The 13,156-nt window shown below is 41.9% G+C and overlaps 1 protein-coding gene across 4 annotated transcripts in view; it reads right to left on the bottom strand.

The window, feature by feature from the left end:
• Nucleotides 1-351: 351 nt before the first annotated feature.
• LOC124130918 (transcription factor IIIA-like) overlaps nucleotides 352-13,156 on the bottom strand; it is a 97,527-nt gene continuing 84,722 nt past the window's right edge. The window contains exons 2-3 of one of the 4 annotated variants that reach the window (XM_048390820.1): nucleotides 3,993-4,315; nucleotides 352-1,105 (exon numbers count right to left, since the gene is read on the bottom strand). In XM_048390820.1, coding sequence (XP_048246777.1) covers nucleotides 3,993-4,315 — 323 coding nt within the window. In that variant the 3' untranslated portion in view covers nucleotides 352-1,105. Of the gene's footprint in view, nucleotides 1,106-3,992; nucleotides 4,316-6,029; nucleotides 7,075-9,254; nucleotides 9,643-13,156 lie in introns of those variants that run through there. The other 3 variants (XM_048390804.1, XM_048390802.1, XM_048390819.1) reach the window with 3 other exon arrangements.

Raw genomic sequence — 13,156 nt, 5'->3', positions numbered from 1 at the left:
TGATGATAAGCTATATCACTACAGCCTGTAAACAATCTGGGTCAGACACATCAGGGGTTGACAGTTCAGGCAACATTCCACACCAGCAGGGTACTTTGACCATCTGCCAGACCACCTGCAATTCACCACCTGGGCCCACTTGCACAAAGCAATCTTAGCGCTAAGACCATCGTAAGTCTATGTTAAAGTATGGGAGTACGCTCATCTTAGCACTAAGAACGCCTTGTGCATGTGGGCCCTGATGTGTTATTTTAGGTGTGTCTTATGACTAGCCAAGGATGCTTGGGACAGGGTTTTAAAGCATTTTCTATTCTGCACTACTGACTGTTGTTCAGACCACAAAACATCACCAAATATATTCATCTTTATTTCCCCCAAACATACATTTGATAAAGAAATTCAAATAAAATACAAACAGGAAGTATGTGACGAAGTGACGATGTGAAGAATTGGGTTCTTCAGAATGACTTCCAACAATGTGTTCTATTTCCCATCTGCTATCATGACAGACACAGAAGGGACAGCACCAGCATCTCTCTGCAACCCGATAGAAGAGGGTGTGATCCTCTTGACTCAAGTGTAGGAACTGAGGGTCATTTAAGTGGATCTCGGTGAGCTCAACTCGGTGGAAGTTGAAAGATTGAGGAGGTCCTGGAGAAGCTTCTTGCTCTATCCCAATCTTGTGTTTAAAATTTATTCCTGAGAACCTATTTCCCATCAGCTGCTAAGGCAGCCATTATAACACACTGTTTTCTGTGGTTTATCAAACCTGGCCTGTACTTATACACTTTCCCACATAGACATTTAAACACAGCGCCCTCGTGGATAGATTCCTGGTGGTATTTCATGGAGCTGTGTTTGATGAACATCTTGCCACAGTAGGGACACGGCCAGCGTCTCTGTGCAGCCCGGGATGAGAGGATGTGATCACTGTGACTCAAGGGCATGAACTGAGGATCACTGAGCTGAATCTGGGAGAGCTCAACTGGATGGAAGTGGAGAGATTGAGGCGGTCCTGGAGAAGCTTCTTGGTCTGTCCTGATCTTGTCCTCATCCATAGAGAGGCCTGGGAGTGTTGGCGCCAGATTTGGAGAAGGTGACAGACCTACAAAACATCAAGTTGAAATGGGTTAAAGGCGCCTTACTGCATGAGTGCTTGTTTAAGTGTTGCATCATAAATCATTGTAACAATTCTCACAAAATCTCCATAAGTGTGTCCTTAATCTGATTCTATGATTCTAACTTTGTAAATCCATTTCCAGACACACATTGTAAATCTCTGTACAACTATTGTGACCAATATTTATTGCCGAGATCAACCATTTTCATAACTTTGCAATGCAGTGCTTCCTTGTTTCTCTTCTTTACATACATTTGTGAGTCTGTAGTTGCACTTGTACAGAAAAACAATTACGTATTAAAAGAATACATAAATGTTTTGCTGTACCACTTTGTGAATAATAGCATTTTAGTGAGTGAGTATGGTTTTATGCCGCTTTTAGCAATATTCCAGCAATATCACAGCGGGGGACACCAGAAATGGGCTTCACACATTGTACCCATTTCGGGAATCGAACCCGGGTCTTCGGCGTGACGAGCGAACGCATTAACCACTAGGCTACCCGACCGCCGCAATAACATTTGAAACAAGATGTAAAAAATGAACAGTGGATCTCACATAAAAATGGTTTGTGTCAACGATAAAAGGTTAATGTCGGTTGCATCTACAGATCGACAAAAAATATATTTAAAGAAGGGAAACAAGGAAACATTGCAACGGTGTGATTTCTTTATTTTCTTTATTCAGGTATAATTCAAGCTTTTAAATACAAGCAGAATCCATTTCTTATAATTTTGCCTGAGTATCATTATGAAAAATACAGGGTTTTACTGAAAAAAAATATTCCCCCTGATATGCATATATACTGAAAAGAGACACAAATAATTGACACTACAAGACATGGGGATAAGAAGGATTGGCTCAACATTGTAGATTGCATGTTACACAAAGGAGTCATTTCTATCGATACATTTAAAGTTCAGAGTATCAGTTGTTGTGTTTCTTCAATCCCAAACTCTAATCCCACCATAATGGCTAAAGGCTTCTGGGCAGTGACATGGCATTATTTTTAAATCAGTTAAAAGGTGCAACATGTCACCAGTCAGAGACACCAATGTTCATTCCCCAAATTATCACTGAATATCACTGGACACACAAATGGATGGACCCAATTAAGTTCCTGTTCATTAAATGTTGATCCAACAGAAACATGGTGCAAAAAAATTATACAACCAATTTAATTATGGTAATATAACCGATACTTCCTTTAACCCTTTAAGAGTACAGCTCAAAGGTATATGATGCTTCACAAAATAAAAAATGGTCATTATATACATAGTAATGAAATACAGTCGACATTCATTATATCAAATGTAGTTTTCTAAACATAAAATCCTATCTATCTCATCAAACCCCACCCATGGTCCAAACTGCCCCCACTGCACTCTTAGTACTCCCAGTGGTATTATTATGATACTATTAGTGCACGTTTTTACAGCTTTTGACATGTATACAGCTCAACACTTGACTTGCCTTTGCATGTGTTTGTGATGGGTGCCAGTGGGGCAAGATACATTCACATTTTGGGAACACCTGCTATCATCACAAACTAAGCTAGAGAATAATCAGTTTCAATTATCTGCATAAACAGATTCCGTTGGGTGTAAAAGGCAAAATCCTGGTGACATTTACATGAATGATATAGTTTATATTTATGATATATTAGTAGAAATCAAAGGACTCTGTATGGAAATACATGTTCATAGCTTTCGGCCATGGGAACTGTGCAAATTTAAACTTGTCAGAAGGGTACACAAAGTATACAAAGTACGTGATCTAGACTACCAGTTGTCGGACTTTCATTTTTGTAGAAGCCTCGGCGGCTGAGTGGGTTAGATCCGCTCGACTTAGTGTGCTGGCGATTAAAAGCTCACTCTGGCAGTGTTGGTGTGAATCCCAGATGGGATTCAACCCGAAAAGTATGAGAATCTGTACTTTACTGAGAAAGTGTTATCCCAAAAATAACATTCGTTACTTTTGACCACTTTCTAAATGGCATTGTGTGTTCATACCTTTATGCCTGTCCATGTGCCCATTAACCGTATTCGACATAATAAGCGCCCATGGCGATATTTCTTAATATATTGGCTAGTGAACAATCCCAATTAGCCCCCTTTCTGATTGATCCATGTAAACAAGACTTATTTATTCGTATATATTACGCACTCGTGTGTTATATGCACCCTTAATTATGGGCAACTAAATTCTGGAAAAATATATCTGTCATATATAAACATTTTAGGCTGTCACCAAAATACTATTCTATTAAGAGCCCCCTATTTCTAATTTTGAGAGCGCCCTGGGCGCTTATTACGTCGAATACGGTATTATTAATTAATTTTGAAACAAAGTACCAATGACTGTTCATTCTGACAATATTTCTTAGCCAAACACCCCGCCTAACATCTTTTGATTGTGCCACAGTACCTACGAACCAAGGAAAAACGGCTTCTTTCTTTACAAGATAAAACACACGTGATGCATAGTCCAGTGTCTCAGGGGGCACGGGTGACCCAGCCGTCTAAGCACGCGATTCGCTGTGCAGAGTTGCATCACTTGGTCGAGCCAGAAACCTATGATTGTGGGTTCGAATCCTGGTTCATCCCAATTATGTTTCTAGGTTTGTCAGCACCTTACCCGTGCTCGTGGGTTTCACCAAAGTGATAAACGTCTGAGACCTGCATCACTTCGGGCTTTCCTCCCACATTAAGCTGACACGCCGTGATATAACTGGAATACTGTTAAAAGCGGCGTTAAACCCAACTCACTCACTCACTCCAGTGTCTTATGAGGAGCCATGCCTTCTGATTTGCCAATCAACCTCCCCATCTGCCTGGTATAATGCACTAATGGTACCCACTAAAATTCTTACTTAGCCATTATGTGGATTTGATTGCGCCATTTGATAAACAGAACATGTCTTCCTGTGCCGCCAAAATCCATTCCTAGATCTGAAACACCTTCCACACGGGCAGTCGAAGGTCATGTTCTTGTGTATGGTACGGTAGTGGTGCTTCATGACGCGGCAACTAGACAACAACTTGCCACAAGCAGGACATGGAACTTTGTTCCCTGCTCCTTCTCCTCGCCCAGCAGAGGTGAAGGACGCCTGCCTCAGAAGGTCAGTCATGGTATAAGAGTTCGCTTCGATGTCATGTGACAGAGGTTGTGTGAAACCAAATGAACTATCATCACCTGAAAGTATACAATGTTTAGATGCTGTTTAGCTCAAACCAGCAAATAGGATTGAAATGTCTGTTACATCAGGATTTGAAAATTTTAACGAATACGTATCACAATATGTTTGGAAAATACCGGTTTATTGCCAGGGTGAGGGTGTGTGTGTCAAAATCATGCATAGTTTCATCGTCTTGCCAAGTTACATAAGTCACAAGTCGAATTGAAATTCAGAAATTAGCAACTGAATTCTGTGACCAAAACAGCAAAACCAATCACGAACAGCTTATGGACATAATATGTATATAACACATGAGTTGTGACCATGGCAACATTTATCAAAATGGCAGACAACTACAAACTTCTTTGAGTGGCATTTAGAAGTTGGAGTGATGAAGTAAGACGAGTTCTATGGATGAAATCAGCCATCTCCGACCACACCCAAACCCACCCCGATCACAACATCCAGTGGAACAACATCAAGATCCTGGCCAACAACCAATCAGACTACAAAATCAGGAAACTCCTAGAAGCCATCCACATCAAAAGGATCCAGCCAGCAATGAACAGAGACCAAGGCTATTACATCCCGCCTGCTTACCATCACCTAATTGCTCAATCCCTTTGTCCATCCAATTAATACAGTGGCTTGCATCATCTCCATCAGTCTGCTTGTTTACTCTGCTAGTATACTCTGTGTTCATTAGTCATCCACTGGCTTCCAATTAGCTTAATCACCTCTCTGTGTCCATCATCTAGTCACTGTAACAACTTAGATGTCAATAAGTGTATATATACCTATGTTGTTTGGCCCTATCCATCACTTGCTTGATAAAGGTGTTAGGATCTACACCGAAACGTCGCACTAATTGTAATAAAGAAGTTGTTCATCCATAGAACTCGTCTTACTTTAACTACAAAGATGTCAAAAATATGCGATCCGATGTATGGGTCCATTTTGGTTAATGATACCGAAGATCAATGACGCATCAGTGACAAAGATGATGTCCAATCCATTTCCTTACTTTGACTCGTACCATGTTTCCATGTTTTATCAGGTGAACAACTGACTGATGAATATATGGTGTGATCCTCTAATCTTCATCACAGCATCCTTTAGAAAAGTTGTGTAATATGCATCAACATATAATCAGCATTACCCTGTCTGGTGCTCTTACCCTTAGCATTAAGGGGCTAAAACAAGGACTGGTTGGCTCGGAGTCAGTATACTGTGTCTGAGTGGGGTATTCATATTAAACTGCGGGATGGTAATTCAGTGAGCTAGCACTATAGATCAGTAACAGTAAGCAGCCACACACACGTGCATGCACGTCGCTATATAAGTGCAGTAATCTTGGATGCCATGTTAAACCCCATTTCACCTCACCTCGTTCAGTTCTATACTATGCATCAAAGGTCATGTTATGGTTGATGATACAGCAAAACTGAGACACAGGCCAGATGCCATCCAGCGGTTTCTTCTACTGAGAGAGTGAGTGAGTGAGTATGGTTTTACACCGCTTTTAGCAATATTCCAGCAATATCATGGCGGGGGACACCAGAAATGGGCTTCACACATTGTACCCATGTCGGAATTCGAACCCGGGTCTTCGGCATGACAAGCGAATGCTTTAACCACCAGGCTACCCGACCGCCCTGAGAGAGTGAATGAGTGTGGTTGTACATCGCTCTCATAACATATACTGACAGGAGACACCACAAATGGACTTCAAACATTTTTCTTCTATTTATTCAAATATAGGTATCTAGACTTCAAGGAATTTAACAATGACCATCTGTATTCAATGTCAAGGAATGATTGAAGGATACAAGGTTTCTAGATTCTCAAGAATCTCAACGACATCAATCAATAGCAAATTTCAGAGAACAGTTTCAGCTTTCCACCATGGTCTGCAATATCCCAGCCATATGACTACTTTGTCTAAAAAATCCAATTCAAGCCAGGCAAACTAGCAGGTTGATTGCTTGAATAACGATCCATGCTTTCAGATGAATTGAGTTCACAAATAGTTACGTTAAATTATAATTAAGTTCAGACAGCACTAGCAAGCCTTCCTTGGGTAGACCAGAGTATGCCTGGTTCAGAAGTATGCCAGTGTATCTGGACAGGAGCGAGTTTGGTTTTACGCCGCTTTTAGCAATATTCCAGCAATATCACGGCGGGGACACCAGAAATGGGCTTCACACATTGTACCCATGTCTGGAATCGAACCCGGGTCTTCTGCATGACAAGCAAAACGCTTTAACCACTAGGCTACCCGACCGCCCCTATCTGGACAGGAACCATGGAGAAGGCTTCACAACTGTGAGGAAGTAAAACTATTGGCAGGATGAGTGAATATTTTAACCGCTTGGCTATATCAAATCCTCTTCCTCATCAGGCATTGAGCTTTCCTGAAGACAGACTTTGTTTTCAGATACAAATCAACTAACACTGGCGTTTTGTTCATTGACCATGCGATAGACCACACAGTTCTTTCTATGGCTCCAATACCCATTTCTAGACTTGAAATTCTTTCCACAAGGGCAATCGAAGGTCATGTTATCGTGAATTGTACGGTGGTGATGCTTCATGGCACTGAGACACGAGAAGAGCTTCCCGCAGATGCTGCAGGGAACTCTATGACCCGCAAATCCTGAAGTCGAAATGGGATGAAACGTATGTCCAGAGAACAATCTGTTGATGGGGAATGGATGTACCGCGTCACTATCTTGCTCAACAATGGATCGAGTGAAACCAACTGAGCATTCATCACCTGAAAGTAACAAAAGGCTCCAATAAGTTTCACATCATCTCATTTATGCCTGTTCTGTTATTTGTTTGTTTATTGTCTAACAGAGCACTCCCCAAAATTCTAACAATACAACGGCAGTCTGAAAATAATCGAGTCTGGGCATGACAATCCAGTGATTGACATCATGAGCATCAATCTACGCAATTGGGATATGCTGACATGCATCAACCAAGTCAGCGATTCCATTAGTCGCCTCTTATGACAAGCATAGTCACCTTTTACGGCAAGCATGGGTTGCTGAAGACCTATTGTAACCCAGGTCTTCGCTGGTTGCCTCTTTGTTTGTTTGTTGTTTTACGCCCACTCAGCAACATTCCAGCTATATGACAGCAGTCTGTAAATAATCATGTCTGGACCAGACAATCCAGTGATTGACATAATGAGCATCAATCCACGCAACTGGGATACGATGACAATTATCAACCAAATCAGCGAGCCTGGCCACACGATAGTTGCCCCTTACGACAAGCATAGTCTCCTTTTAAGACAAGCATGGGTTGCTGACGACCTATTCTAACCCTGTTCTTCACGGGTTCACCTCTAACTTGTGTCACCTACACAACAACAGAGATAAGAACGGTCTAAGTTATATAGATATCTTTGTGCAAATGAACCCAGCTACTCATTCAAAGGCCTTTTCTAGATTTTTCTTCCCAGCAACTGTCTATTGTAACACTGATGCTTTTCAACGTAATGAATTTAGTTGCTGTTCTATTAAAAGATCAAGGGAATTTTAACCAAAAAAGTGAGGAACATGATAACCTGTACTCCCAAGTAGCGATTAGGTTCTGCAACATATTACCCATTTAGATAATTGTGGGTCTGACCATCACAGAAAAAGGCATTCGCTAAGTCAACTAATTGTTTTTACAAAGTCATGTAAAAATATCTGGGATGGTTAAACTCTTCTTCAATTATTTGACACAATATCCTGAAATGATGTCACATTGCTAATGGTGCTTTATGCTGCTTTGAGCAATATTTAAGCAATACCACGGGGTGGGATGGGGTGGGGGTACCATTGTAACCATTTGGGGAATCGAACACAGGTCTTCAGCGTGACAAGCAAACACTTTAACCACCCCCACCCCTACCCCCACCCCCACCTCTCTGGAACAGCGTGAATGAATGAGCTCATCTGGATCTAGCAAAAAGGATCAATCTCACAGAGACACACCAAAAGTAATTTCACTGATAGCTGTTTAAAACAGAACAAATGGTTGACTGCTGTTTTATCTGATTCAAACTGCCTGAGAATATTTAGTCTTAATTTTCTGATGAAAGGCATTCCATAAGGCACTGCATCAGACACTTTAAATATCACCAGATTTTACAAGTAAATAAAAATGACAAAAACCCTTTTCATAATCATAGGAAATCTCAATTAACAGATGAATGTTAATGGTCGATTAAAGTGAGTGAGCTTGCCTTAAAAGGAGACTATGCTTGTCATAAGAGGTGACTATCGTGTGGTCAGGCTCGCTGACTTGGTTGATGTATGTCATCGTTTCCCAATTGCATGGATTGATGCTCATGATGTCAATCACTGGATTGTTTGGTCCAGACTCGATTATTTACAGACTGCTGTCATATAGCTGGAATGTTGCTGAGTGCGGTGTTAAACAACAAACAAACAAAGTGAGTGAGTGAGTGAGTGAGTGAGTGAGTGAGTGAGTGAGTGAGTGAGTTGAGTGAGTGAGTTGGGTTTAACGCCACTTTTAACAGTATTCCAGTTATATCGCGGCGTGTCAGCTTAATGTGGGAGGAAAGCCCGAAGTGATGCAGGTCTCAGACGTTTACCACTTCGGTGAAACCCACGAGCACGGGTATGGTGCTGACAAACCTAGAAACATAATCGCGGAAAAACGGGATTCGAGCCCACAATCATAGTTTTCTGGCGTGCCTAAGGAAGGCAACTCTGCACAGCGAATCACAGGGCCTGAGATGACAGGCCACCCGTGCCCCCTGGTCGATTAAAAATACTTGTAGTTAATTTCCATAACAGCCTCAGTGAGGATTCCATGGCACAAAGAGTTCCAAGTTCCCATATAGTTTTTGAACGAGTCTGTGAAACCAAGACACGGAAGACCCCATGATACAGATAACAACATTCACCCATGCAGTCCTTTACAGAAATTCACCATGTTCAAGAGTGATCAGATGCTGTGTTGCGCAGTTGACACTGTAGTTTTTCCAGTTGGTAAACTTCACACTTTGATCGATGATTCAGAAGCCCAGGTCTGTATTTGTAAACTTTTCCACAAACACAGGAGTGTGTTATTTTATCGTGGACGGCAGTTTTGTGGAAGCTCAGTGTGGAGCTGCCAGAGAACACCTTGTCACACTGGGGACATTTGAGGGCTACTTTGTGGGGCCCGTCAGACAAGCGGGGAACTCGGGGACTATACGTGACCCTCAGGGAATTGGGGGTCTGCCTCAACATGGACAGAGATCGTCCAGCAGCTCCTCCTGAAGCTCGTCCAACATCCCCTGCCAGGAAGTGGCTGAAACCAACTGAGCTCCCTGGACCTGCAAGTAACAAAAAGCTCAGCTGAGTTTCGGTCATGATTGTAATTATAGACTGAGTGAGTGTGTATGGTTTTACCCCACTTTTAGCAATATTCCAGCAATATCACGACGGGGGACACCAGAAATGGGCTTCACACATTGTACCCATGCCTGGAATCGAACCCGGGTCTTCGGCGTGACGAGTGAATGCTTTAATCACAAGGCTACCCGACCACCCCTTGTAATTATAGCACCACAACGAGTGAGTGAGTTGGGTTTAATGCCGCTTGAAACATTATTCCAGTTATATCATGGCGTGTCAGTTTAATGTGGGAGGAAAGCCCGAAGTGATGCAGGTCTCAGACGTTTACCACTTTGGTGAAACCCACGAGCACGGGTATGGTGCTGACAAACCTAGAAACATAATCGGGGCAAACCGGGATTCGAACCCACAATCATAGGTGTCCAGGGGACGCAACTCTGCACAGCAAATCGTGGCGCCTTAGACAACTGGGCCACCCATGCCCCCTGCACCACAACAAACACTACTGTCCACAATGGATGTGATGATACTCTGTGTGAAGATATGAGTCCAGTATTGTGAGGTCCTAAGTATATATAAGGGTGATATGTAAATTTACTGTGAACTACCACTTTGTGTTAGATTGTATAAGAAGTATCAAGCCACAATTTCCTTTATGAATAATCAACTCAAATCTTAATATGTTTTGGTTGGTCTTTTTACAATTCCCTTTTATGAAGGAATAGGCCACCAAGCAGCACAAGCATCAAGTTTTCATGTATGATGTCATGACCTTGCTTCTGAGATATGTTTTGTTTGTCGACAATGGCTGTTTCTGGTAGTTGTGTGCCGATAAATTTGGTCGATACTTTCTTAACTCGTGATGTTTCTTATTGAGGTAAATGAACTGCTGAAAATTTTGATATTTTGCAAGCTGAGATTTTACATATACTATATGTAATTTAAAATATATGCAAAGCCTACTTGTAAAACAGTCATAGCGAGTTTCATTTTGGGGTGTCCTTCGGCTATGCGCCTGTCAAATAGGTTCAACAGTAGCATTGAGAGCTTTAATGCAGCAATCAGCAATGTTCCAGCTGTATGACAGTGGTCTGTAAATAATCAAGTATGGACCAGCAAATCTAGTGATTGACTTCATGAGCATCAATCTACAAGATTGGGATACCATGACATTATTTTAGTCAAGTTGCTGAGCCTGACTACCCAATCCATTTCTCGCCTCTTTGGATGCTATTCAGGAAATGTCTGGAATTCAAACTGCAATCAGCTGATCCTGAGCTGACAAGGGGCGACAATTGTAGCACCTAACGCAGCAGGTCAACTAAGTAGATGTCAGACCAGATACATGACTTTCAAGAACAACATGCTTTGGCTTAACATCTTCAGGCTCTGAACCAATGGCTCTGTTCATCATTTGGTTTACATGCAATACACTTTTATCTTGTTAATGTATTCCAAACCAATATGATATTCACCAGTGTCACACAAGCTTCCGGTAACTCAAGATTTACACACCGGCCTGGGCCATGAGTGGACAGCGTTGTTTGATGCCCCTTTTCATTATGTACCCAGGGTTCCGTTGTACAAAGCAATCTTAGCGCTAAGGTTATCTTAACTTCCATACCTTAACATAGACTTACGACAGTCGTAGTGGTAAGGTTGTTTTGTACAACTGCTGATCTGATCTGCCCTGATCTGCTTTTCATGGAACTCAAGCATTTCTCTGTGATCTAAGACAGAGGACTCATGGCAGTAATTCAATGAATTAAAACAAAGGAGGGGTGAAATCATAAGGACTCAACCTTACATTCTGCTTTGTTCTTGCAATTGCACCTTTATATCCCTATACTACTGTAACTCGTCCTCTGTTACCTGGTTTGTGGTAAGTGAATTCCAACACAACTGTGATCTACAGTATCTAGTTGGACTGGTTATACATGATATAAAAACAGAGCCCGATGTAAGTCTGGCTTTCCTATCTGCAGCTTGTGTGACATGACCTGGATACACGCGACTTTTGACCAGGGCTGAATGCATGTGTGACTTCTTTGTCAGATATTACACATCTCGTGTGACATGACCTGGTTACATGGGACAATTGACCAGGGCTGAATGTATGTGTGACTTCTTTGTCTGATATTACACATCTTGTGTGACATGACCTGGTTACATGGGACAATTGACCAGGGCTGAATGTATGTGTGACTTCTTTGTCTGATATTACACATCTTGTGTGACATGACCTGGTTACATGGGACAATTGACCAGGGCTGAATGTATGTGTGACTTCTTTGTCTGATATTACACATCTCGTGTGACATGACCTGGTTACATGGGACAATTGACCAGGGCTGAATGTATGTGTGACTTCTTTGTCTGGTATTACACATCTCGTGTGACATGACCTGGTTACATGGTACAATTGACCAGGGCTGAATGTATGTGTGACTTCTTTGTCTGGTATTACACATCTCGTGTGACATGACCTGGTTACATGGGACAATTGACCAGGGCTGAATGTATGTGTGACTTCTTTGTCAGATATTACACATCTCGTGTGACATGACCTGGTTACATGGGACAATTGACCAGGGCTGAATGTATGTGTGACTTCTTTGTCTGGTATTACACATCTCGTGTGACATGACCTGGTTACATGGGACAATTGACCAGGGCTGAATGTATGTGTGACTTCTTCATCTGATATTACACATCTCGTGTGACATGACCTGGTTACATGGGACTTTTGACCAGGGCTGAATGTATGTGTGACTTCTTCATCTGATATTACACATCTGGTGTGACATGACCTGGATACACAGGACTTTTGACCAGGGCTGAATGTATGTATGACTTCTTTGTCTGGTATTACACATCTCGTGTGACATGACCTGGTTACATGGGACAATTGACCAGGGCTGAATGTATGTGTGACTTCTTCATCTGATATTACACATCTCGTGTGACATGACCTGGATACACGGGACTTTTGACCAGGGCTGAATGTATGTGTGACTTCTTCATCTGATATTACACATCTCGTGTGACATGACCTGGATACACGGGACTTTTGACCAGGGCTGAATGTATGTGTGACTTCTTCATCTGATATTACACATCTCGTGTGACATGACCTGGATACACAGGACTTTTGACCAGGGCTGAATGTATGTGTGACTTCGTCATCTGATATTACACATCTCGTGTGACAAGACCTGGATACATGAGACTTTTGACCAGGGCTGAATGTATGTGTGACTTCTTCGTCTGATATTACACATCTCGTGTGACAAGACCTGGATACATGGGACTTTTGACCAGGGCTGAATGTAATTGTAACTTTTTCATCTGATATTATACCTTGTGTGACATGACCTGTATAAATTGGGACTGTTGAACAGGGATGGGTGTTTGCGTTAATTTTCATGTGATGTTCATTAAAAATGGTTACTAGCTTACATGACTCATGTGGATAGCTTGAGAAAACAATTT

This window comes from Haliotis rufescens, unplaced genomic scaffold, assembly GCF_023055435.1.
Source record: "Haliotis rufescens isolate VD_foot unplaced genomic scaffold, xgHalRufe1.0.p SCAF_9, whole genome shotgun sequence".
Lineage (NCBI taxonomy): Eukaryota > Metazoa > Mollusca > Gastropoda > Lepetellida > Haliotidae > Haliotis > Haliotis rufescens.
Note: the sequence above shows the minus strand (reverse complement) of the source record. Positions and strands in the feature narration are given on the sequence as shown.